Source organism: Falco naumanni, chromosome 7 (assembly GCF_017639655.2).
Source record: "Falco naumanni isolate bFalNau1 chromosome 7, bFalNau1.pat, whole genome shotgun sequence".
Lineage (NCBI taxonomy): Eukaryota > Metazoa > Chordata > Aves > Falconiformes > Falconidae > Falco > Falco naumanni.
In genome coordinates, this window is record NC_054060.1 from 50,198,671 (window position 1) to 50,223,789 (window position 25,119).

Genomic DNA, 25,119 nt, shown 5'->3' on the forward strand with positions numbered 1-25,119 from the left:
AGGGTCTCGGCCGCGGGGCGGCACAGGCACCCACCGGCACCAAGCGGCGTTTCTGAAAGAAAAAGCTGAAAGGTGCCGCCGTTAGGCAGGGGCACGGACCCCCCGCAACGGGGCGGTGCGGGAACAAGTCGCCAGTGCAGACGGGGCAGCCGCGCGAGGGGCGCGCAGGTGGTCCGGCGAGCCCGGGAAGGGGCGCTGCTACGAAACGGAGGGATAGGAGGAGAAAACACGTCCTGGTTGTTCTGAATTCCAGCCACATTATAAGGCAGTCACCCTGTCTTCAAACGGTCCCGCAAAAAAGCGTTACGAGAACTGCTTGAAGGGATCTGTCTTTGCATTTTGAGACAGAAGCAGTAACACTCGGTACAAAGTCAGTCCGTGTGGCGTCGTTCCAAGGAGCCTCTAGTAGAGCTGACTCACCTGTGGAAGAAACAACGGCAATTTCAAACCTGAAACTTACCTTGCTATCCACCACATTTGAAGAGTAATGCGCTGTTCCTCTTCAGAAGCGCGTAACTGACATGGGTTACGAACCTGGGAACTACTATCACCACGTAATCATTCTAACCACAAAGAGAGGTCTCTGAGACCACACAGTACCAGACGTTTAAAACAGGCATTGCATCCCACTGCTCAACTACACTAGGGGAAGACCTATCGGAAAATGAAGTGGCACATACAAGACTGGGTTTTCACAAGCACTTTGACACAAACGCTGAGTTTCAGTAGGTCGTACGCACATGCAGCGCATTTAAGAGAGGCCACTTCTGGACCGAAAGTGATGCTTAACCATAAACCAAATACAACGGTCAGAGGGGGGGGAAAACCAACAGAAAACCAAATATGGACATACAGCTGTACCAGGCTATTCTGTTTATATTATTGATACCAGTTTGATCTGTGAGGAAATGCCTATTAACAATACCTTATGCTGCTCACACTGCATGGCTGTGCACTAATTCGTAAGTCTGTGTGTACAACATTCAATGTTCCTACAGAGGAAAATGTATAAAATATGAAAAAATGTTATTATAAAAGCCACCAGCTTCCAGTCTGAGTATCCACTTTCTAAAATACTACTCCTGCAAGCAGCTACCTAGCAACTCCATTTAGTAAAAGCACGAAAGGTCTAACGCTTCCCTCTCAGTAATAGGAAAGCATTAGTCATAAGAAATCTGAATTCATTAAAAGCTAAACTTATTGTTTGGGGCCTTCCCCCTGCCTACATTTAGAGCCAGTCATCCAGCTAGACGGTTATTTTTAGTGCAGGCTCCTGCTTAAAGAGAAGGGAGGAAGGAAACACCCAAAATTAGAAAGACCAAGTCAACATGTGAACAGGTTACGTATCTTAAGAACAGAAAGGTGTCTTACCAAATTAATGGTAATATAAAAATTTATCACTCTTGCTAACAGTTCTTACTTGTTCATTGCTTCCCTCTTCAGTGCATACTAACGAAAACAACGATACTTCATACTCTCATATGCCAAGTAACACCGAACAGCACTTACGCAGAATGATTATCAGGAGACCAAGGGCACGTGTTAGGTTAAGGCGTAAAGACTTGTTCTACAGTGAAGTCCAGGTCAATGACTAGTATATCCAGTTCTGTTGTATAAATACGTATTATTTTTTTTACCCTCTATGCACTATATGTAACTTTCGAAGTACTTTTCCATCACAGAATGGATCATACCATGGCATGCTGCACTGAACACCCAGTGGCAACATACGTAATTTGCAAATGGATCGCATTCTCAGTATACTCTTAATCTGTGCACCATAACACACAGTGTGTACTATGTTGTATATTCAGACAGTAAAGTGCTGTAATATTGGAAAAGAAGGCTTTTTCTACCCCAAATTTCCCAAGTTTGTCTTGAAATAATTGTTACTGCATGTTGAAAGAAAAAGTTAACTTTCTATATTAAGAACGTCTTGGCAGTACATAATTTGTGTTCCACCCCTGAGCATCACGGACACAAAATACAGTTACCGCTGAGAAGTAATAACACTGATTTGAGTAAGATGTAAATACTAGAAGTGACTTTATAAAGCAATATTTTGCATTCTGACAGAGGAAAATTCATTGAATTACTTTGCTTGCTTGCATAAGCAAAGCCAGAAATGCTATAATGAACATCCCTTTCTCCATTTACTACTGAAGAAAACCTCAACTTCCACAAAATTAATTTTTTTAGCATCACAACTACTTCTAAATACTTATGTACCTGGATATTTAACACTCCAGCTTAAATTTTAGATGTCTTCCTCACCCAGATGCCTTCAGTCTTCTTGGGAAAGGAAGAGTACGAGCTTACATCCAATGCATAGATAATATAATAGATGAATAGATGGCTTTAGAGCAGAAGAAAATAAGCTGAAGTTTCACAACTTGAGCTTTCACTGAAGAATCTCAACAAGGACATTATGCAATCTGTCACACAGTGGCATTACAATGCATCTGTCATGTTTGGCTTGTTTAACTACTACTAATGATGGAGACAGAATGCTGTATTGGCAAGACAAAAAGCACTCATGAAGTTCACTCTCCCTCTTCTCTGTACTTACTACAAAGGGCAATTTTTGAATTTATTTGGAATTTGGAGATTTTTTTGTAAATGCTAATGCAAGACTACGGGGACAATGGGGAAGTAATTTCTTACGTAACATTCTTAGGGTAACATCAAGCTGCAGAAAGAAAAAAAAAAAAAAAAAGAGGAAGGTTGCAGCATGTATGTATGTAAACCAAAACATTCTCACGGAAACTCAAGCACATCATAAAAGTAACATCTGAGCATTACACTTCAAGTTAAAAAAGCACATTTTGTTGTGTATAGTATTACAGGGATGAGAAAGAACATATCTGCATCCGTTCAGGGGTCACATCTGAATTCGCAGGCTTCCAGTCACCTGACAAAGCAGGAGATAGTTTTAAAAAAAAAAACCCACCCCCCTATTTGGGAACACTTGCTGATTCAGAAAGCAGTGTTAAATACAATTGCATGCTCCACAAGACTCCAAAAGAATGTCAGCCCTTAAATCAAATATATACATTTTTAATATCTGAAATATTTACATGGTGGAACCTTTACAGGATCCCATTTGTTAAGAACAGTGTTTTCAAGCGTCCTCTCCAGATACAAAGAACTAGTAACTCGAGGTCACAGTTATGTTTTCTGAACAGGTCAGCCTGTATCCTTCAGTTAAATACAATATAGAGATACTGGAACACCTTTACTTAATTTGTTTGCTATTAAGAGCTGTGTTTAAAAATTAAAAATGTTTTTGAGACAGTTTGCTCCCTGGAACACAGTCCTCCTGCAATCAAGACAGCTTGTAGCACATTTTTGATTTGTCTTCTTACCCAGGTATGAGATAAAAAATGCAGTTTACAGTACATCTCAGCATTTATACCGTATCAGCCTATTTATAAAAACCCATACAAACAAGGCAGGAAAATAACACCCTCTTTTTGTGGACAACAGACTGCTTACAGTAGAAAACAGAAGTCAAAGCTAGTTTAACAGTATGGATAAAAACAAGACTTCAGCCTTGTTTGAAAACTTACGGTTTAGTTTTTGTCAACTGCTATGGTCGAGTTACATCCAAACAGTTTATTTTTATTTTTTTTTAAATACTAAAAAAATGGTTTAAAAAATTTCTTTAAAACAAAAAATCCATCTGAATACTTTCTGGACAGAAGGGATAATAGGGAAGGGCTACTTATGAAACTGAGAAGATATCCTAGGTTTAAAAAAAAAAAATATCCTTAAATAACACTTGTTGAAGTCCTGTTCTTGTTTTAACTGAGCAAAGAATAAAAAACTTCCTGCAATTTGCACTTTCTAGGAAACAAGCAGAGCATCTGCACGTGATTGATTTCCCAGCTTCATTAGTAATTCTAAATGGGGAACAAAGTACCAAGACTACTGCTGGTTCACATGAGAATGAAAAGGCTGAGGGAACTCCTTTTCCAGAGTCAGATGAGGGGACCAAGTGAACACACAGACCTGTTCTGTGAAAGCAGCTCAAGCCACTTATTTTTAAACTGTATTCTGATCATTCATTAAATAAGAGGGAGAATATGCAAAAAAGAAAAAAGCACTAAAATTTGCAGTAGAATTATTTGTCTTCATCTGTAATTGATATAGTTCCACATTAAGTGCAAATGTTTTGCAAAATAGGGGCTTTTTTTTTTTTCTCCTTAATATTTACAAGAATCAGAGTAACAGAACAAAATTACCAGAGAGCATGTACAGTAGCTGCAGCTTATAAAACATACCGGTAATTGTACCTTGTGAATTATAAAGAGAACCAACGCAGGATTCTGATAACTAACTGAGAAGGGTAAAGGGGGCCTCAGACCAGAGGACAAAAAAATTTTCACATTTTCTACATAAAAAAAATACAGGTCTCAAGTCTCTGAGAACAGAGAAAATTCAAATTATTTGAGTGATGGGGAAAAAAAAAAAAATAGGCCCAAAATTGAAATGGAACCCTAGAAGCAAGGAGAGTGCTTTATTTCACTAGACCAATCTTCTTTGCTTCTGTCTCGTATATCAACAACCTCCACATTTTGACTATGAAAACTTCAGCTTCTTCATCTAGTACCTGTAGGAAACACATATTTTATAGATTATTTTTTAGGTTAGGCATTCCAGTTACACAGAGTAACTCTAGACACATCAGAACTACAAAGTGGAGGAAGTGTAATCCAAGTTAAGCCCTTGAGGGAGGCACTGGATAAAACTTGAGTGAACTGGTGTTTTGCATTTACCACCTGACTCGACCAGGCTCTAATTACATCCTTGTACAATGTAGCTGTTGAGCACTAAAAGTATCAATATCCTCATCTCCAGAAGTGGCTTGGGAAGAGGCAGAGAAATGGCAGACTTGGGGAAAAAAGGAAGAACAGGACATATACATGTTGCATTTTCCCTTAATTCTTTCCTAGTCTCTGCTTATTTTCAGCTTGGAACTGCCTTGGATATTTATTAAGTCATCTCTCAACGAATTTCTCTTCCTTGAACCTACTACCCAGGCTTTTCTTGAATCCATGCAAATTTAATTAGCATGCACAACATCTCTCACTCAGGAAGTTCCCCAGGTCACCTACTAGCTTCTACTATGAATCTGGCTCCCACTTTGCCTCCAAGTTTCCTTACCGGAAGGGAGTGAACAATTAGGTTTTATTCACCTTTCAGTGTATGAAAACATGGTGAAAGAGTAGCATTATTTCATAAAGTTTCTCTACTCCCAACACCAGGCAAAAAAGTGCTTTCACTCTTCTAGAGAAAAAATCACCTTTTGCTCTTTAACTAGGAATAAACCCACTAAACCACTAATAATAAAAAAAAATCTACTTACAAGAATGAGAAGGAATAAAGACTGTATTTCTGATACAGTTGTTATTGTTAATTCTTACCTCTACTGTTAGGGACAGAATCTTTGTTCCACATTTCTGAATACTGAGAAATTCTGAACAGGGATCAGTAATTTCTACCTAGCTGCTGTAACTGCAAATTCATGCCTGTGCTAGCATGATCTGTTTAATCAAAAAAGCTTTCACACTTAATCCAAGTTTTCTATGCATGTTCCATGAAAAGCAAGTATTTGTTACGGATTCCTACTATTACACACAATTGACTATTAGCTTCAGTATAATGAAAAGGTTACACATTTCCACCTACCATGGCAACATCATCCAGTATGCTCTGTGGCGAACTGTGAGCCATAACCTGAAAGAAACAACTGGGTTTAGACTGAAAACTTAAAAGTAAACCATATTAACATCTTTGGACAAAAAAGTTACTTCTCAAAGATTCTGAATACTTCACACATGCAAAAAGTATTTGATATTCATTAGTTCCCAGTAATACTAATTTTTGTCCTGGCTAATAAAACTACATCAGATTCCATGATAGCAAGTGCTGGTTTATGGCTAGTTACTGAGGGACAAGTTCCAGGAAGCTTCAGGGATTCAACAGGTCCTGTATTTTCTGACTGCTCTTGCATCTCCAATTAAACTCTCTTAACGTAAGAATAAGCTCCCCTTCCTTCAACAAGGAATTCCGAATGGAAGACAAAGGCAAAACTCTCCCCGTACCACTCCTCACAATTGAATTTTCCACCTGCCTGTTAAATATTTCAAATTGTTTTTCAGAACCAATAAGTTATCTTTCAATACCAGAAAATGGTGTGTACATATACACATTCACACACCTGTATGAAATTTAAGCTTGGCAAATACTCAACTTTTGCTTCTCACTTTCTAGTAACCACCTATGCCACAAAACTATTGCTTTGCCTCTCATACAGCAGCCCTAAAAGAAAAACTGAGACAAGCCACTCTGAATAGAAGTATCATGACAGCTGAAAACCCATAGAATTGTTATGACAGATTTAAAAAGATAAGTTATTAGAATTTAGTTCGTAATTTGATGGAAGAAGTTATGCAGAGTTTAGCTCAAAGAAGTCATGTAATGGCTAAAAGGTATAGCAGAATGACTTCTACTGCTAACTCTAAAACTTTAGTTGCTTAATACTAAAGACACAACATCATCTAAAAAGCTTTTAAGAAGTTAATCTAGTTCATCCAAAAATGTATATATGTAAAATCAGGCTACTGGCTTTTTTTTCCCCCAAATTCACACATATCCTGGTTTTAAGTTAAAAATGTTAATGGCCAATGAGATATTAACTCTGAAATCCAATGATAAAACTTACCAGTTCAAACAGCTGCTCTTGTCAATCTAGTTCCATATGTTTATCTGACATAACAGAGAGCATCTAGGCATGTATATACCATGCATAAGCATTTAAGGCATTAACTTGTAAAACATTAAGGTATATATTGATTCCAAGTACACCAACCGCCTCTGCTGACTAATATCTTAGATTACTGAGAGGCTAAGAACAATCCACTTTCAAATACAGATACTGCAGTCATTGCTGCAGCTTAAATAGGAAGAAAACCCCAGACTTAAGGAAGTAGAAGATACTAACTTTAGAACAAACAAAGTCAACTAGCGTGGCTTCTTCTTCACCAATATATTCTATTATTTTCTTGTTGATCCATGGTCTAATTCGACGTTCCATTAGCGTCTGGAAAAACAAAACCAACAAAAATGGTGATTTCCATAAACTTTACTATCTTGAAACAATACTGCAAAATAAGCAGCCAGAAGACCCAAACAACTATTTAGCAGAAGATACGTTTTCCTATCAGTGAGATAACCCTTAGTAATTTGGCATCTGCAAGTATTTCTGACAGCCATTCAAACATGTTTTTACAGGATCTTTTCCCTGCCTCCTTCCATAAAAGGGCTAGACAATTTGTAGCAACAATTCAGCAGAGACCTAATGAAAATAAGCAGGCATACTTCAGAGTAAGTATTACATATGGACAAAAAATACAGTACTCAAGATCAATTCCATTTGATGATGATGCTCCATTGCACTGGGGTCCCAGAAACATTGTTTTTCTACTCAGTTTCAAGGTTTGTTTGGTAAAATGATGCTTTTTTGGTGAATGGTTAGAAGAAATCAACTTACTGAATCCACAATTGACCAGTCAAGAGGATAAGCAAAGAGCTCTGGTTTTGCTGTGGGAATCTTCTCAATGAGACTCTTAATATGTTTGCGTTTTTCTTCTGTGTTGACACTGCCTTTGATATTGCTTTTATCTTCTTCTCCATAATCCAGGGGGACAAGTTTCCTTTTCCGGGGCACATCATCACTGTCTTCATCATCAAATTTATTGAAAACACTATCCACAGCAAGCTTCTTCCTTTTTACAGCATTGGGTTGATTAGGACTATTGCAGGCACCTACAACCCAAAAGACAGAATAATATATTCATAAAACTGCACCTGAAGCTAGTTTGCTCTTCACACATTTGCTGAGGAATATCGGTTTGTATGCTATAGAAATGTCTGTGAATGTCTAGCATTCATCAATCTCTCAAACTCCATTCTAAAAACAGCAAAAGAGGTAAAGATCTCAGAGTCTATTCAGGGTTTTTGAAAAATAGGGTCTCCTTTCTCTGCCCTGAAACCAGTCAGCACCCTCACTTTCGGAGGACTATAGCACGAGTTCAAACCTTAGCAGAGGCAGAGCACAGAAGTGAAAGTCTGCAATTAATCCAGCTGTAGGAAAAGCATTAATCAGTTATCCTAATACCATATAGTCTCTCTCTTCATTCAAGATCTAACACAGTGTAAGCTCAAACTGCAGCCCCAGTATAATTTAATCAAAACAGTAATAAATGCACAAACCTTCTGAAATACAAATATCCTTGGTTCTGCTGCTCAGAATAAGATTTTTTTAAACGCACCAGGAAATGGCTAAAGTACTAAAGAACTCTACAGTCACATTCCATTCACAACTGTCATCAATGTGCTACTCTAAGAGGAAGAAAAAATAACCTTATTTTAAGTTTCCTTATTTTAAAAGGGTCTCTGTGAATAAATATAAGAACTGTCTAGGGCTTAAATCTATTTACATTAAAGAAAAGTAGCAATGAGTTTTAAAAGAGCTATTTAGGGATCTCTTAAGCATGTAGAAGTAACTAATCCCAACTCAGATCATTCCTAAAAAAATAAAGTCTTGAGGATGCCAAAACTTCCCTCCCTTTTTCCCCTCCAGGTTTTGAAAGCAGAATGATCTATAAAACATATCTTTTGGATAGGAGAAATCAGGCACAGCATCTGAGTACAACAACTTGATATAAGTACATCAAAACATACAATACATTTGGAAAACTGTGTGGCTACTCAGCTTGGCTTGCTTTCATTCTGATCCCACATGGAACATTAAAGTAAAACATTAACTTGCCCAGTTTGAGGCTAAGTCCTATTTTGGGCCGATGCTCCTCCGGCTGCTGTTGATCAGGTGAATTTTCATGAGGGATAATAATGCCACAGGGAGATTCATCACCAGGTGTGTTAGGGGTTGCATTTCCACTAGCAGAAGAAACAGATGGGGCAGAACTGATGGGTCGTAAAGTTGGTTTAAGGCAGGGCTTTTGTTCAGGCTCTTCCTCCTCTTCCTCTGGCTCTTCTCTTTTTTCTTCTTTTTCTGCTTTTTCTTCCTCTTCCTCCTCAGACTCTGGCTCTTGTTTTATCTGTGGCTGCCTACGCCGCTCAGCCTCCTGCTCCATCTACAATTGAAACAATTAGCAAAAAAGAAGCTTTCTCAAAAACAGCATTGTTTGAAAAGACTCTAAAGATCCTTTGTTGCCTAAAGAAGTCTGTTACTCAAGAGCAAATACATGCAACTACTGCCATTATAATCGGAAATACTGATTAATCCACATTTGTTTTCAAACTCCATTCAAACATAGATATGGAAAGTTATTTTTTGTTTCCAGTGTTCTTACTGATTATCTGGACTTCTTTTTAAGAAAAAGTGAACAGAGCAAATATCAACTATCAGTTCTTTTACACAACTTCGCTCAATACCACCAGAATACCAAGGGCTCTTTTTTTCCTGTCAGACCAACAGCTACTTACCCTCTGGAGCTCTGCATCTGGATCTGGGTGCCCTTCTGCCAGAAGGCGCTGCCTAATTTCTTCCAATTCTTCCTTTTCCCTCTTTCTATCCCGTTCATCTGCTTCCATCTCCTTCTCCCTGTCTCGTAGCCTCTTCTGAAGAGCACTACCCCTATAAAAAATACATTTTTTACTTCAAAGAACATTACAATGAGAACCTTGTACCATAATACAAGAACTAGTCTAATACAGATGTATTTCCCACTAAATGAAAATAAGATTCCTAAGAGCATCTGGTGCCCTCTATTTTTTGTAACAGAAAAATCTAAGATACCAGTTCCCAACCCTACTATACAGAATTCACTCCACATTAAAAGACATAGAGAACATGACTGCCGATTTTCTTAGAAAAAGAATTGCATTATTTTATGGGTTTTCACTTGACAAGAACCAGTTCTGCCAAGTTAGTTTGACGCAAATTTTAGTTAATCCCATGTTGAACAATCTTCCCCATCCTTTACAGAGTTAACAAGCTTGTTCTTCATGTAATTTACAGCTTCCTTGTAGCGAATTTTTTAAAGGCATGCTTGATCCCTTCTCCCTGCCCCCACCACCTTATTTTGGCATTACACTGACCTCTGCTCTGCCTCACCCACAAGTTAAGTGATAGGAAGGGGCAGCTACTCCCAAGCACTAACAAGCAGCAGCAAGGAGTTTCCATTCTCCCTCTGGCACTTAAACGACACCACAACAATATAGGTAATTATATAACCCTTACATCACCCCATACTCAGTCAAATATAAACTCCATAAGCATCTGCCAAAAACCCCACAACTGTGTTAAAATGAACAATGAAGATTTTATTGTTAGGAATCAATACAAAGACATACCTGTAGTATTTTGGATCATCTCTGTCATCATCATAATCTTCTAAGAATTCTTTTAACCGTTTGGCTTCTTTTGCCTACAAGAGATTGAAACGTAAGTAATTGATTGAAACAGAAAATAATTTCTGTTTTTCTTTCCAACAGTTTAAAAATTTGGCAATATTACTAGTAAGTTAATTTCATCTTGATTATGCTTCAAACTAAAAATACAGAGTTTTTCAAACAGAAAATGGAAAGGTTTTGGAATTGCATCATCTTCCAGGGTTCCATCAACTTTCTATCATATGTTCAATAGCAAACAGTACATCCATTTGGTCCACTGGGATCATGTCTCTAATTTGCAGACTACTGTTCCGTTATTGGCATTTCAAAGGGTTTTTAAATACACACACACTTTACTTTTCTTTTTTTAAGATCACAAAAGACAACTATCAAAGTTCCTGTTCTTCAAATCTGTAATTCTGATACTGGATATTTTAATATGCCAGTTTAATATGTTACCAGTACTGTATTGTTTCAAGAGCTGTGCTTTTTTAAAAAAAGATTTCGTTATGCACAGAAAAAAAATCTAGTGGCTACTTCTAGGATAAGCACACTCCTGTTGTGTTACTAATCCAAACCATGTGGCTCTGTATTAATGCACAAGCCTAAAACTGAAGAAGGCAAGGGGGACAGAGAGGAGATGCTTTTTTCATCCCCTCTGATAAAACAACACCCCCCCCCCCCCCCAAAACAAAAGCAAAGCAGTTTTTTTAAGGAGAATATAAGCTAGACATTCTAACCTGTATCTAAGCAGTATCTTTAAACCAACAGTAATTTCTATGCTAATGACACTGAGAAATAAATTATTATTTTGTTAATTGAGCATAAAATTTAATGCTGCTCTCTGTAACTGCCATCCATAGCCAGCATCCAGGGGGATCATGAATAAAACACATCCTTGAGTCCTTCTCATGCATTCCCTGCTCCCCCCCCCCCCCCCCATCATTTAGGGGAAAAATATAATTTCATATAAAATAATGTGTTTCTAACTTTCTACTTAGGCCTTTTTTCTTTCCTTTGTCTCTTTGCACATTTTGTTTTGAAGCAATTACCAATCTACCTCCTACTTAGAATTAACTCATGTCTACTCTCTGGGAGAACTATGAAGTGAAATAGCACCACCATAATTCAAATTAACTTCTTTATGCTTTAGTATAAAACTATGAGATTACAGAGGTACCTATCTTCAAAAGTGTATTTTTAAACAAAACTTACATGTGTTACATTGCTAAGTGTGATAATTTCACAACTAATGAACTAAAGACAGACATTTACAAAGTGCTTAGATACACAACATTATTATCATATAGTACAGGAGATTCAGGCACATGCTCAGGTTGGAAGTAAAAAGACTGGTGCATGACATAGTGGGTTTTGCTACAAAACTGATAATCAAACCACAGTATTTTGCAGCTGCCTGCTTCTCATTCTTTTGCCTTCACAAGACCAAGCCACTAGCCTTTGTTTCCCAGACTATCAATAGTACTCCCATTCACCAGAAGTTTTCTGTTTCAAGTCTATTAACTTTTTATATATATATATATATAAAAACATATATGGCATTTATAAAAAACAAGAGCTGTATCACTATCCATAAAGATAACAGCAGAATGTTCCATTCTAAATGGGAGGGGGAAACTACACGTAAAACTACAAGCCTTACCATTTCCCTTCTTCTTTCTTCCTCCCTTTCAGCCTCTTTTTCATATTCTCGGCTTTTCTTCCGTTCTCTTATTTCCCAGTTTTTAAGACGCTACAACAGAAGAAAAAACACATGCTACAATCTCAAAAACATTAAGAACAGTGGTACTACTTTGAAGTTAGTTTGTATTATTGTTGGTTTCATTACATTCATTAAATTAAAATTAAGCAAAGTATTTACTTCTACTTTGAAATGCTGGAATAAGTAGTCCAAAATTGTTCTGACAGTGACTTATATGTTCTGCCCCAATTCACGTAGCCAAAGGACTAAAAATGTATTTAGAAAAAAGAGAGGGAGACAGAATGACATATTTTGTAGTAGAAGACTCATCATACCTCAGAAACAATTTTTTTCTCCTTAAGGAACCTTAAAAATCCCAACCTACCTCTTGATACGCAGCTTCTTTTTCCCGCAGTTTCCTCTCTAGTTTTCGGCGTTCATATGCATCTTCTTCATCTTCTTCTCGGTCTCTCTTCTTATCCTTCTCCCGTTCTCGTTCCCGCTCGCGTTCTCTTTCCCGTTCCCGCTCGCGTTCTCTCTCCCGTTCCCGCTCGCGTTCTCTTTCCCGTTCCCGCTCTCTTTCCCTGTCTCTGCTTTTTTCTCTGAAGGAAGGAAAATAAGGAAAATGTCCAAAGTTACATACAGAGCCCTCCTCACCACTCAATCAAATGATTTAACTTGACATCATAATGCACTCTTTATAGCATCTTGCAAGTTATTATTCTACTTCTGCAATTGTACAAGATTATTAGCTGATATAACAGTGGGCATAAATCAGTACTTTTAATATATACAAAACCCCGTTTACTAAAAGTAGTAGTTTGAGCACTAACCATTAAATAGTGATACAGAAACTAAGCATGAGTGCATGGCAATTCTTGCCAGACTATGCTAGTAGTTCTCAATAAGTAAGTGACAGCTGAAAACCCCACAAATAAAGGCTATGCCTAATAAATCTTTCATGTTTACATGGCTTACAAACAACTTGAACCCTACTGACAAGATGCTTTTAAGCAAAATAGCTACTTTTTCTATAAGGGAGAAGGAAAAAGCAGCATCTAAAACCTGACATGATTAGGCAAAGTTTAAGACTGAAAGCGGAATCCCCTTCCTTTTATTTTAAAAAAAACACCAAAACAAAACCAAATAAATAGAAAAGAAAAAAACTAACCAAAAAAACCACCTACATAAGAAAGGAAAAGGTAAAACCTACTCAAGCTGAGACATTGCAGACATAAAAGAACCTCAAGTAGGAGTAAAGCTACCCATGAAAAAAAATAAAGACATCTGAGATTAAACCAGTATGCTTAAGTCATAGTTGGGTGGTTGCTTACTGCATATTACAGTCCTTATATTCATGTGCTGTGGAAGGAATCAAGTATTCTTCCAGTCTGTGCTAAGTACAATATTTTCTAAAATTTTGTTTTCCTGTTTTTACTCTGATCTTCCAAAAGAACCATTCTCTTCCGAATAGCAGCTGATCTGCTGGAACTACACACACTTCGTAAACAGCACTAGGAAAAACCGAAATAAATAGCAACTCAAGTGCATTTACCTTGACCTGCTCCGATCTTTGTTGCGATCTGAACTCCTTTCGCGATCTCTGTCACGATCTCTGTCTCGTTCACGATCTCTGTCTCGGTCTTTAGTTCGGTCACGATCCCTATCTCGCTCTCGTTCACGCTCCCGTTCCTTCTCCTTCTCTCGTTCACGCTCCCTCTCTCTTTCACGCTCCCTCCTTTCTCGTTCACGCTCCCGTTCCCTTTCTCTTTCTCTGCGTTCTTTTTCAATTTCCTGTCTTTCTTTCTCCTTTTTGCCTTTTTCCTCCTCCAGTTTCTAAAAACCAACAAGAGAACTTTCATAGTTAATTTTGTAGTTATAGGAACTGGATATTCCCGGCGCAACACAGAAGGCTGGTAATGGAAATACCAAAACCGCCACTGATTTTAAAACATTAAATAGGGTTTGGTGGGTATTTTTTGGAACTCATAAGTATGAAATCAAAATGCAGCAATCACAAGACTAAGTTTCGTGCAAAAGCATAGATCTACACAGACCAGCAATCTCCAACCTTAGCAGAGCAGGGCTGGCCTCGTATTATAAGCTGACTAAATTGCGCATACACAGTCATGATTCAGGTGGGCCACAAATTCCATTGGTCCTGTAAGTCACTTGGGTACAAGCAAACTTCTGGCTGATAAAATTAATTATGTTCAACTAGGAAAATACATTTCAGTGCAATGCTTACAGGGACAGTGAGTTTCCCAAAAAGTCTTGGCAGACCAAAACTGTCCTATATGAAAACTTGGGTAAAGAAATTTATCCACTTACACATGGTGCATGTGGTTAAACAGTGAAGAGAGCTGCAACTTTTCCCCTTTTCCCTCCCTAAAAAAGTTCTAACAGTTCATTGGTAAGAACTGGACTCTGCAGAATGGAATCCTTAATTTCCACCACTGCAAGATGGAGAGAGTTAAACAAAGGTTGGAAATAGCTCTTTCGAAACACAGAAACTAAAGGGTTACCTGCTACAGTTTTACTAAAAATTGTACAAAATTGCACAAAATTGCCACTTTTTTTTTCAATTATAAACAGTTCCTATGAATTCCTATAAGACAATAGAAAATACATCAAAAGAATGATAGATAAATCCATCCTTGGAAGCAATTGTTATGTGTTAACTTACAGATGCTGTGCTAGGACATGGACCGCCAACACTGGATTAACCTTGCCTATAAGCTATGTTTCTGGGAGGAAGAGCAAGTACACGGTTCACAAATATACCAAATAACAACCAAATATACCAAATTTCAACCTGATGGATGCCAGAATACCACTTTTTTGAACAAATACTGAGCAGAATAAACAGGTTTATCCCCTTTGGCTCCACGTTTACCATCACTGAAATGAAATTAAAAACTGGAACAATGAAACAGCATTTTCTCTGGTTTGGTTTTTTTTTTTTTCTTTTCTTTTCTTTTAAACAAAGCATTTAAGACAACTTTAAAAAGCAATCTTACCTGGTAAGTGTTCTTCTGCCAGAGGCACAGGGACCAGAGAACCGACAAAGGATTACAGAAATAAAGCTAATTCACTAGTGATTAATGTATCCAATGAAAATATGCTGCATTGATAGCACAATACAGGCAAACCAATGTTGGATACATTGAAATCACAAAAGGAAAAAGGGACTAAAAATGGTAGGAATTGGTAGAAAACTGATATGAAAAAACAAAACTTAGATTCTACAATATACACTGTGCTGAAAATCTATTTCTACAGGACTGTGTTTTACAGGAGCTTTACAGTGTTAAACCTCAGTACGGTCAGATGTTAAACTAGGTTGTCAACTTTAAAAATTGAACTTACCTCAAATTTCATATACTTTTAAAGAAAAGTTTACATACTGAAATGGTTGATACTTACAGGTTATCTTAGATGTTCCAATAGAAATTTCTTTGGTTGAACTCCTGCTTTTTTGCCACTCTCAAAAACTTTGTTCATGGTGAGATTTCTCAAGAGAGTGGGTTCCTTTTTTATTATTATTACTATATTCACACAAGTGTCAATATACACACACAAGTCTTGGTGTATTAAAATCCATTTTGTAGGTCCGCTTTCTTAAAATCCAATTGAAAAAATAAATTGGTCTGTTTTGTAATAAAAAATCTGACCTCATCGACTTCTATCAGCCTAAATAAGAGGATCTGAAAGGGTAATGGGATGGGAACGGTATCAGATAAATTGAAGTAATGAACAGAAATGAACAGGTAGAAGAATTATAAATTTTACCTTGAGCTCTCTTCAGACTCGTCCGTGCTGTAAATGGACGCCCCCTGCAATGCTGATACCCTGACAGTCTGTGGTTATTGTTTTATAAACTCATACCAAAAACATGCAAAGGTTCACTGTGCTCACTAGCCAGCTGCTAAAGATTCAAGAGCCCCTTTTAAACATATCCAATATACACAATGACTACTTCCAGTTGATTTTTAATGTTAGGAAACCCGAAATATACCACCCCACCCCCCATAATACAGATCAAAGGCAGTAAAATGCCCAACAGCTTCTGAAACAATGAAGCATGTTTTTTGTTTGTTTTGTTGGTTGTTTTTTTTAAAAAGCTTATTACTTGTTTGCATCTTAGTTCCAGTAATGACTTGGGGCTTGGAATTGAACACAATTCTACTGAAGTTTCACCACTGACCAGTTTCATGTTCAACTGCTGAGCTTGTCCAGATGATTTCTTCTGGAATTTTCCCCAGGTTTTTATCTCCAACAACTTCAGTCAAGAGAAAAACTGAGTATGTGTACGTACAACAATGTGTAGTCACTTGTGTTTACATTGATACAGTTGCATGAAAACACAGTACCATCCCCAGTGACTGCATATGGTAAAGCTGAATAACATGGGCATACTTCACCTTGCTGTACCTTCAACATTTTCTTTAATGTTGATTTGGGGGTGTTTTGAAATAAAAGTGTGTGCTCAGAAGAGGAGCTTGCTGATGCTTCCCTAGGCCAAGGACCATTCCAGTCTTGTTGGGGAAAAAATAATACCAACTTGAAGCTAAACATTAAAATAAGAACATTACATGCATAGTTGTGTTTTATTATCCGCAAGTATCATTTTTCCAAAACAGAAACATTCACAGATGCACTAGCATTAGTGGAAACTTCTGTAAATGGGAACCCCGAGGTGGGACTTGATGGGCACAAACATTTCCAAGCCAGTTACCCCTTTGCATATTTTTCTGAGGGGGCATCCATAAGTATAATAAAAAACAGAAGCTCATACTTACATCCTATTCCATGTTACTTTCCAAGCTGTGAGTTTCATCTTGCATTAGTCACCATATGATCTCTATCATAATGGTGGGGGTCAATGAATAGATTAGCTTTATGGGAATTTACAGTTCTTCCATGCATCTAAAGTTTGGCAAGTCTGGTAACCACTGACCTACTTTTAATCTTCCCCCACTCTTAACTTAGAACTATTAAAATATAAGACTTAAATTTAATTCAAGTTTCAACTCTTCATAAAATCTTGGATTATGTTACAAATCTACCTACAGAAACACACTCAAGTGTATGTCTTATACAGCAGCCCCGTTTAGCCTTTAGTTATAAATATCTTGACTTAATGTATGTGTAGAAACTTAAGTTGCCTTTATTCATGTTAAAGTGAGAAGACTGCAAAATACTCAGTAGCAATCAAAGTCTTAGCATAAAGTTGTCAAGGGCCACTTTAACGTGGTAGCTGTCTTTTTTTTTTTGACTTGTAAAGAACTATATGTAGATTAAACCTAACATAAACATCATTTTAAGTGATATTGCAATGTACTGCTAAATTTTATAATAGTGGTTTTTTGGATTTTGAAAAAGCCTAATTTGTATCAAGTGCAAAAACAAGAATACTACCTTGTGTGTGTCTCTGAATTTACTGATCTCTCTTGATATCAGGTCTCTTTTGTCTTCCTCCATTTCTATAGCATTTATATCCTCCTAAAAAACAAGGGGGACAGGAGGAAAAGCATTAAGAGCCATCTGTACAAACACAGGAGAAAAAGAGAAAAGCTGAAGGTTAGAAGTTTTCAACCAGTCTTGCAAGAGATAAATAAAGTCCTTCTGCGGTACCAAACCTGACAGTCTGATGTTAATGAGTGAAAAAAAAAAAAAATAATCAGATGGACAAGAGTCACAAATCTGGCAACTAGCAGTAAACATAGTCATTGTCAAAGCCTACAATGTAAACGAACCTTGGTGATGAGTGGATAAGGTATCAGTGGGGCCACTGGAAATCTGCGGAAAATCTGCGGAAAAATCCACGGAGATTTTTTTTTTTAAAAATAGATTGCACACTACTCTGAAAAACAATGTTTTGTATGTTTGTACTATAAAGCAATATTGTATTGCTCTGATCTCATTTCTTTGATTCAACAAAATTACAGAAGAACCTCGCTAATTCTCCCTTCTCTGGACTACTTAAATACATAGTGAGGTCTCGTATTAGTAAGACTTCACTGAATAACACGTGTACTACAGGATATCAGTATGCTATGGTAGCATCATAAACAAGACTAAGCTACACTTGCCAATATAAATGATCAGTATATTTGCAGTGACTATGTCTTGATTTTATTTACTCGCTAATTCGCAAAATTTGGTAGATTGCACCTACTAACTAATAGTTAGTGCGAATTAGCGAGGTTCCCCCGTGCTTGAAATTGTAAAAACCAGATTCCACTCACTCTCAGTTCCCCGCACACATTTTCAACTCCCCCACATCAGTCATGCCTTCATCCAGAAGAACTAACAGATTCTGCTGCTAACACCAGCAGGAGTTGTCTTCACACCAAGCTCTTCAGGGGACAACAGCCCCAAAGCTGGTGAGTTTCCCCACCCCTTCCCCTCCCCCCCCCCCCATACATCTGCATCCATCTTCCCTTCCCCCACCCCTCCACAGTCCTCCTCTCCCCTCTCCTTTAAGGACAAGACAGCAATGAGCTAGGAACATCTCTTCACTCCCACCTCTATCCACAGAGGCCAAAGATGGCAACTTCCACATTTCTTTTCCTCCTTCCCAATATGGGAGGGATGTTTGGGTGTTAATTTCAACCCACAAGTGCTATGTATTTAAAAAGAGCTCATTTGTCTACTGCTAGCTCAGACTGGTCAAATTCTACATCATACAGAGCTAACAGAACATCCCTCTGTCACAGGCACATACTCAGCACCCAGCTCTTCCAAGACTGCAATGGTCTCTTACAATGTTTAACTACCTGGCATTATTTATGGCCATATATATATATGTGTATATATATATATATATATGTACCCACAGGACAATACACATTGTAACAACGCTTGTAACAAAAAAAATACAGCTGACAGCATTAGACAGTGACTCATTTGTAAAAACTCATCCAAGAAAGCATCTTCTCCCAAAGGGAGGGAAAGAAAAACACATTTCAGCTCAGTGCTTATATCTCAGGTCAGCAGCCATGGCTAACCATGTTGTGGGCAAGATATACTTGCTCCCTGAGGGAGATGTTGCTTCTTGCATCACGCTTAAAACTCCATAAGCATTTGAAACTGTATTATTGCCTTGGAATAGGTACTTTGCAGAAGACTTAAATGGGTAAAAATCATCAAACAATTTCCCAATCTTTCATATTAGGTGCACAATGGTAGGTGTGAAAGCCCATTTGCCCATGGTTAGAAACTTGGCTGGAAAAGCTAAGTGTGAGTTTGCTTATTCATATTCCCCCTTCTCCAGTTTGTTTTAATCCATAGAACTTCATCCACAGAAGTAGGTCTAAACCAGAACATTCATTCCTGCTTAACAGGGGTGGGTTTTTTTGCATTATACAATATATGAAAAACAGCTGATCAAATCCAGCCAAATTGAGACATGCGTGTAAAAGTGATTTTGTAAGGCAGGAAGATTACAATAGCCTTTCATCCCTGAAGGATCCCTTCAAGGTTTGTGAGGTATATACACCTAGTGAAGCACTTCCACATCTGGGGAGACAGTTGCAACCAGCTGGATCAAGGCACACTACAAGAATGCATACTATAAGCAGAGAGAAGAAGAATTTTGTCAAAAACTACCAGAGCAAATTCCTGCCATTACAAAAACGCCCTGGCATCTTTCAATGGAAACAGATGGTATGCAGAAATTCTTTGCAGTTGTTTTTAAGTTCTCATTTGAAAAACCCTACATGCACATACAGATTAAACTGCACTAAATTCAGTATCTCCACCTTCAGAGGGATGAAAGGTCGGTTCAATCCTGCCCAGATTCAAACCTGCTGTTCCAAGAAGTCTAGGTGCTTTAGATGCCTAAACCATCCTGAATGGATGGTGTCTGTAACTGACTAGCTTTCAGCTTAAAAAAATGAGACTGCTGCTGACATCAATGCTTGTTGATTTGTTTTCTCATCAGAAGTTTAGGTTTAAAGTATTTGTACAAGGTTTGGCCATTATATAAAGGTGAGTTGAAGAAAAAAAATCTGTTTTGTCCAAAATCAAAACACATACGTCCTCCTTCTTTTCCTTTTTCTTCTTCCTGGGGTGAGAGTCAGACTCCTGGGAGGGGGCATTGAGCTCGCTGGAATATTCTCGTATTAAGACTTCAATGGCCCCTTTAATTATCTGATCTCTTCTCTTTGTTTCCTCATCCAGTGCTTCATCATCATCATTTGTCGTCTCTGGTCTGGAGTTCTAAGGAAAAAAGGTAAAGTAACAGGAATCAACAAATTGAGAGTAAGATTAGTTTTATTGCAGAAGTACACCCTTGATCATCACATTCATGCCCCTACAGCACTTGCTAAAAACAAAACCAAACACGCACACGCAAACAAACAAAAAACCCACAAAAACCAAACCACCTACAAGTAGTATTTTAGTCGGTTCTTTTCACGCTGGCAACACCATAGGGACCACATAGTTTTACATGTGGAATGGCTACAGAGAGCAAGTGTAGGGTTGCATAACAGAAAAGAATAGATAAATGGTGATTAAGGTGGGTAGACAGGAAAAGAGAAAGCGCACACACGCTAACAGAAAGGCAATCACTATAGTCTAGCTCTTGGTCAAAAGTTTCTGCCTTGTATCCTCCAGAACTTCATCATTTCAACAGCAGTTCCTCAAAGCTTTCTACTTAGGTGCCATGCAATAGAAATGTCTGCCTGTAACTCTCAAGCTGCAACTTATAATGGGGGAACTGTATTAAAGAAACACTGTTAGGGAAAACATTCCTTGCACAGCAAACATTTTCTTATTATTGATGATCGATTACTTTGTAGTTCCTCACCTTTTTGCCCCCTTTCCACCTTACAGGAAGTAAGTTTCACTAAATGTTATGTGAAAGGGTAGAACAATGGTCTGCATACTGAGCAAGGCAGCCCACCTCCTGATCCCTTGAATCTTTTAGAAAAATGGAATCTCACCTGAGAATCCAGCTGGGTATCCCGTCAAGCGATAGGTGGTGGGTGGAGTGAGGGGGAGGGAAGGGTCTGATGGAGCAGCAGCTAAGAATGAGGGGGAAGGGAGGATTCAGTTGGAGCTGAAGAGGCTGCCAGGCCAAGGAGGAGCAGGCTGAAAAGAGCTAGAAGGCAGTGACAGGGAGTGGAACTGAAGAGGTCCAGGGAGAAGAGGTGATCAGGGAGAGGAGCTAATTAGATAAAGGTTTGCTTGATGTGCCTCTATAAGAAATTGTGTTGTAGGGTACATGTTTGATTTCTTAATTAAAAAGATAAAATCAAAAAGTTGCAACCTCTGGATCTTAGGGGCACCAGCACACCAATGATGGTATGAAAGGAATCACAAGCAGTATGATTAAAATACACTTCAACATTCCTTGGCAATTCACAGCCTTTCTTTGCACCACCATCACCACAAATATTTGGAGCTGACCTCACTCTCCAGTTCAATGGAACTGGCACATAATGTTGTCTTCACCAAAGCCACAAACAGTACTCTCTGCTTTATTAGTCAATCACCCAGTACTGATTGTAACCCACAGGAGCTCACAGAAAACAAAATTCATGACAGATGTACAAGAACTCCACTGATACTTTAAGCTTGTTCATAATATCAGCTGTGAAGCACAGTATTACCGGTGATGCCAACACAGAACAAGGAAGTATGTAACAGAAGTGGTAGTCAAACCAAACCCTTACCTAGGTTAACAGCTAGTACATTACTCCATTCAAAACCCATGAAGTTAGCACTCTGCTTTACTGAGCCATTGCATTTAATCCCATACACTGGGTACACAGTAAAGAATGTGTCAAGTACTTCAAGTGATCATTATGCCTCTAGTCCTGGTTAAATAAGATGAAATAAAGTACTTGTATTCCCACTGTATTTTACATACCTTTAAGAACAATTCCAAATTGCAATTTTAAAAGTTTACCTGCTATAGCGTGATTAGTATTTTTAGTTTTCTGAACAAGAGTATCTTCTCACTTTCATTTTACAGAAAACAATTGTGTTAGATACTATCTTAAGGCATATACAGAACTTCAAAATAGTTAAAGCCCAACAATTTGATTGCGATGTGAAATACACTAGTTTAGCAAAGAAATCAATAAAATTCATTTTAACACATATTGGTCATTTAATGTAAATGACACTCACAAGAATGCAACATATCAAATACCTGCAATTATTCTAGAACAGATCCTTAGCTGTAGAAAGAAATGATACAAACCCGGTTTTCCCATCTGCTAAGTGTCTGTAAGCTGCCCACTGTCTGACAACTGCAGCATCTACTGAATGATCTACTACTTCCCTTTTCATTAATTTGTTCTACTTCATCAGTGGAAACTCCAATTCTCTTCAGACAGCTGATTTACAGACTCTGACAGAGTAACAATTACTTCTAAAATTTATATACCTTCAAGAGTTTCTAAAAAAAAAAATGAAGCAACTGAATCAGAAAGTATAGACCTATTACTACGCTTAAGAATGAATGACAAAATTAATTTAGAGATTCAGTTGTAGCTTATAGATAAGTTCGAATGCTGGTAAATTAAAAGCTTATATACTTCACTGCCTTTCAACTTATCTTCAGACTCATTAATGTGATTCTAGCAAAACCCTAAAATGAATTAAGGGCAGAGACAAGAATAGAAACTAAGAGAGACACTCAAACTCTGATCTAGCAAGTATATGACATTGCCCTCCTGCCAAATAACACAAGTCATGTTATATACGTACCCCATTAGAAGCCTTTTTCTTTGCTTTCCATTCATCTAGCTGAGCCTTTGTCTTTGCATCAACTTTGACTAGCAGTTTCTTCTCTCCAATCTGGAGGTCATGCAGCAGTCTCAGTGCTCGAAGTGTGGATTCTGGTTCTTTGTACTCACAAAATCCAAAGGCTGAAACAGATGATTGAAATGAAAAGTGTTAAAGCTCTAGCTCTTCAGGTAATTTACTCTGCGTAAAAAAAATAGTTCTGAATCAATAAATTTGGAACATAGCCCCTTTTCTAAAAAACCAGGAGTACACATCATAAAAAGTCAGATCATTCACTGCATTAGTTTTTTATATAACTAATGGCCCAGTGAATAAATTGAAAGCAATACATACATTGTAAATGCCCCATCCCTGGAAACATTCAAGGTCAGGTTGGATGGGGCTCTGAGCAACGTGACCTAGTTGAAGATGCCCTTGTTCACTGCAAGGGGACCTGGACCAGATGACCTTTCAGATGTTCCTTCCAATGCAAACTATTCTATGATTGTGATTGTAAAACTTTTGACGTTTATTAACTAAGGAATGCAGTCTATACAAAGACATGTCTCAGATGGATTTCCAACTGTCTGAAGATCATGGACATGCATCAACAGCTCACTGTTAACCTAGAGGGCAGAGTGTTTCAAACTAGGTTCTTCGCAACAGTTACAGAAAGTTGTAAATAAGAAAAACACCTTATGAGAGCAAAATAAACAAAGCTGATGAAACTGAATTACAACTTAAAAAAGGGGAAAGAAACCTCAACCAACCTAGGAAAGGTATGAAAACATTAACAACAAAAAATATTAACCAGAATTGTTTCCTATATCCACTGGAGAAAGGTCACACAAAAAATAAATCAATTCAATTTGACAATAGCGAAGGAAAATAAGTTTTACATCAGGAAAACCTACTTAAGAGAGAAGAGTAATACATAGTAATAGAAAAAAATATTAACAGTGTTGCAAATATGCTCCTTTGCAGGCCAAGTCCAAACTGGTAAGCCTTTCCCAGGGATGGTCTATGAACTCTTGGTTCAGTCTCAGAACAGAAAGATGAGCAAAATGGGGCTCCCAAGACATTTTCTCACTTAACCTTCCTCATTTTTTTTCTCTCTGTCTTGATTCCAAGGACAGAAAATACTAGCCCTTTACTAGGAAGTATTTAGCAGTTAAGTATTTTATATATATTCTTAAATGTAAAAGTATTAATAGCAGCAATGTGTTAAGACATTTGAAAACCTGCCAGGTAATTAAAACCAAAATCTAACTAGTTTGAAAAATATGAACAATTACCTTGAAGTTTTCCAGATGCCCCTTGTACTCTCTTCCAACTCAAAACCAAGCCACATTTCTGCATTAAAGATAAATATTAAATGTTATTATTGTTTATGTTCAAAACACTACAAAAAACTTAAACCACTTTTGCAAAAGATGACACAAAAAGGGTAAACACTACTAACAACAAAATGTGTCTATGTTCTCTGACACCCACAGCTTTAAAAAGCTGTATTCTTCACTTACTGACTTCAAACTCAGATGTAATGAATTGCTATTTCAGTAACTGGGATTAACTGCTTTTAGTTTCAATGCACTGCCTGTGGGTCATTACTTCATTCATCAGCCAGGGACAAAATCTGACAAGCACTCCACTGTACTTACTGCTAGAAGCTGCCGTATAAGCATGTCTGAAGCCTTCTCGGAAATGTTGCCTACAAAAACGGTGGTAGTGGGACCGCTGTTTTCATCATTTTCCTTGTTCTTTAAGCCAGGATGTTCTTTTCTGGCTCCCAAATGTTTTCCAACCATAGACACTGTGGTAGGAACTAACACCTAGACAGAAGAGGAGAGGGTGTAAAATAAAGCGTTGGGTTGTTTGCGTTTTTATATTTAAATCCAAAAGACAAAAAAAGAGTTGAGGATGCACATGTATTTCAAAAATAAACTTTCAACCAAACCTTAGTTAGGCTTACAGAGCGAGACAACAAGTGGTTCACCTTTTAACACTTCATAGAACACAAAAAGGATTACCTTTTCTGGCAGAGACAGAAAAAAAGGTATAACTGAACATGGCTACCGGAAGATCTCAAGGTGAGCATACAGTAACATTAGGTATTATTTCTTCTACAAATAACCAATTTGCAACACTTGAGACACTGAAGTTGAAGTACCTTACCTAACAGTGTAAAAGGCAAGCTGCAAACGGAAAAGTAACTGACTCAAAAGGCTTCAATGGGCACATGATAGGTC

General features: G+C 37.8%; 1 protein-coding gene across 4 annotated transcripts in view; it reads right to left on the reverse strand.

Moving 5' to 3' along the window:
- Positions 1–3,041: 3,041 nt before the first annotated feature.
- Positions 3,042–25,119, reverse strand: part of RBM25 (RNA binding motif protein 25) — a 35,385-nt gene continuing 13,307 nt past the window's right edge. For 3 of the 4 annotated variants that reach the window (XM_040600385.1, XM_040600387.1, XM_040600388.1), the window contains exons 4-19: positions 24,532–24,702; positions 24,166–24,223; positions 22,853–23,013; positions 20,168–20,350; positions 17,884–17,937; positions 17,546–17,629; positions 13,680–13,960; positions 12,510–12,726; positions 12,086–12,175; positions 10,384–10,457; positions 9,514–9,664; positions 8,837–9,161; positions 7,556–7,830; positions 7,007–7,105; positions 5,692–5,739; positions 3,042–4,612 (exon numbers count right to left, since the gene is read on the reverse strand). In XM_040600385.1, the coding sequence (XP_040456319.1) occupies positions 4,520–4,612; positions 5,692–5,739; positions 7,007–7,105; positions 7,556–7,830; positions 8,837–9,161; positions 9,514–9,664; positions 10,384–10,457; positions 12,086–12,175; positions 12,510–12,726; positions 13,680–13,960; positions 17,546–17,629; positions 17,884–17,937; positions 20,168–20,350; positions 22,853–23,013; positions 24,166–24,223; positions 24,532–24,702 (2,364 nt within the window). In that variant the 3' untranslated portion in view covers positions 3,042–4,519. The remainder of the gene's footprint in view (positions 4,613–5,691; positions 5,740–7,006; positions 7,106–7,555; positions 7,831–8,836; positions 9,162–9,513; positions 9,665–10,383; positions 10,458–12,085; positions 12,176–12,509; positions 12,727–13,679; positions 13,961–17,545; positions 17,630–17,883; positions 17,938–20,167; positions 20,351–22,852; positions 23,014–24,165; positions 24,224–24,531; positions 24,703–25,119) is intronic. The other variant, XM_040600386.1, reaches the window with a different exon arrangement.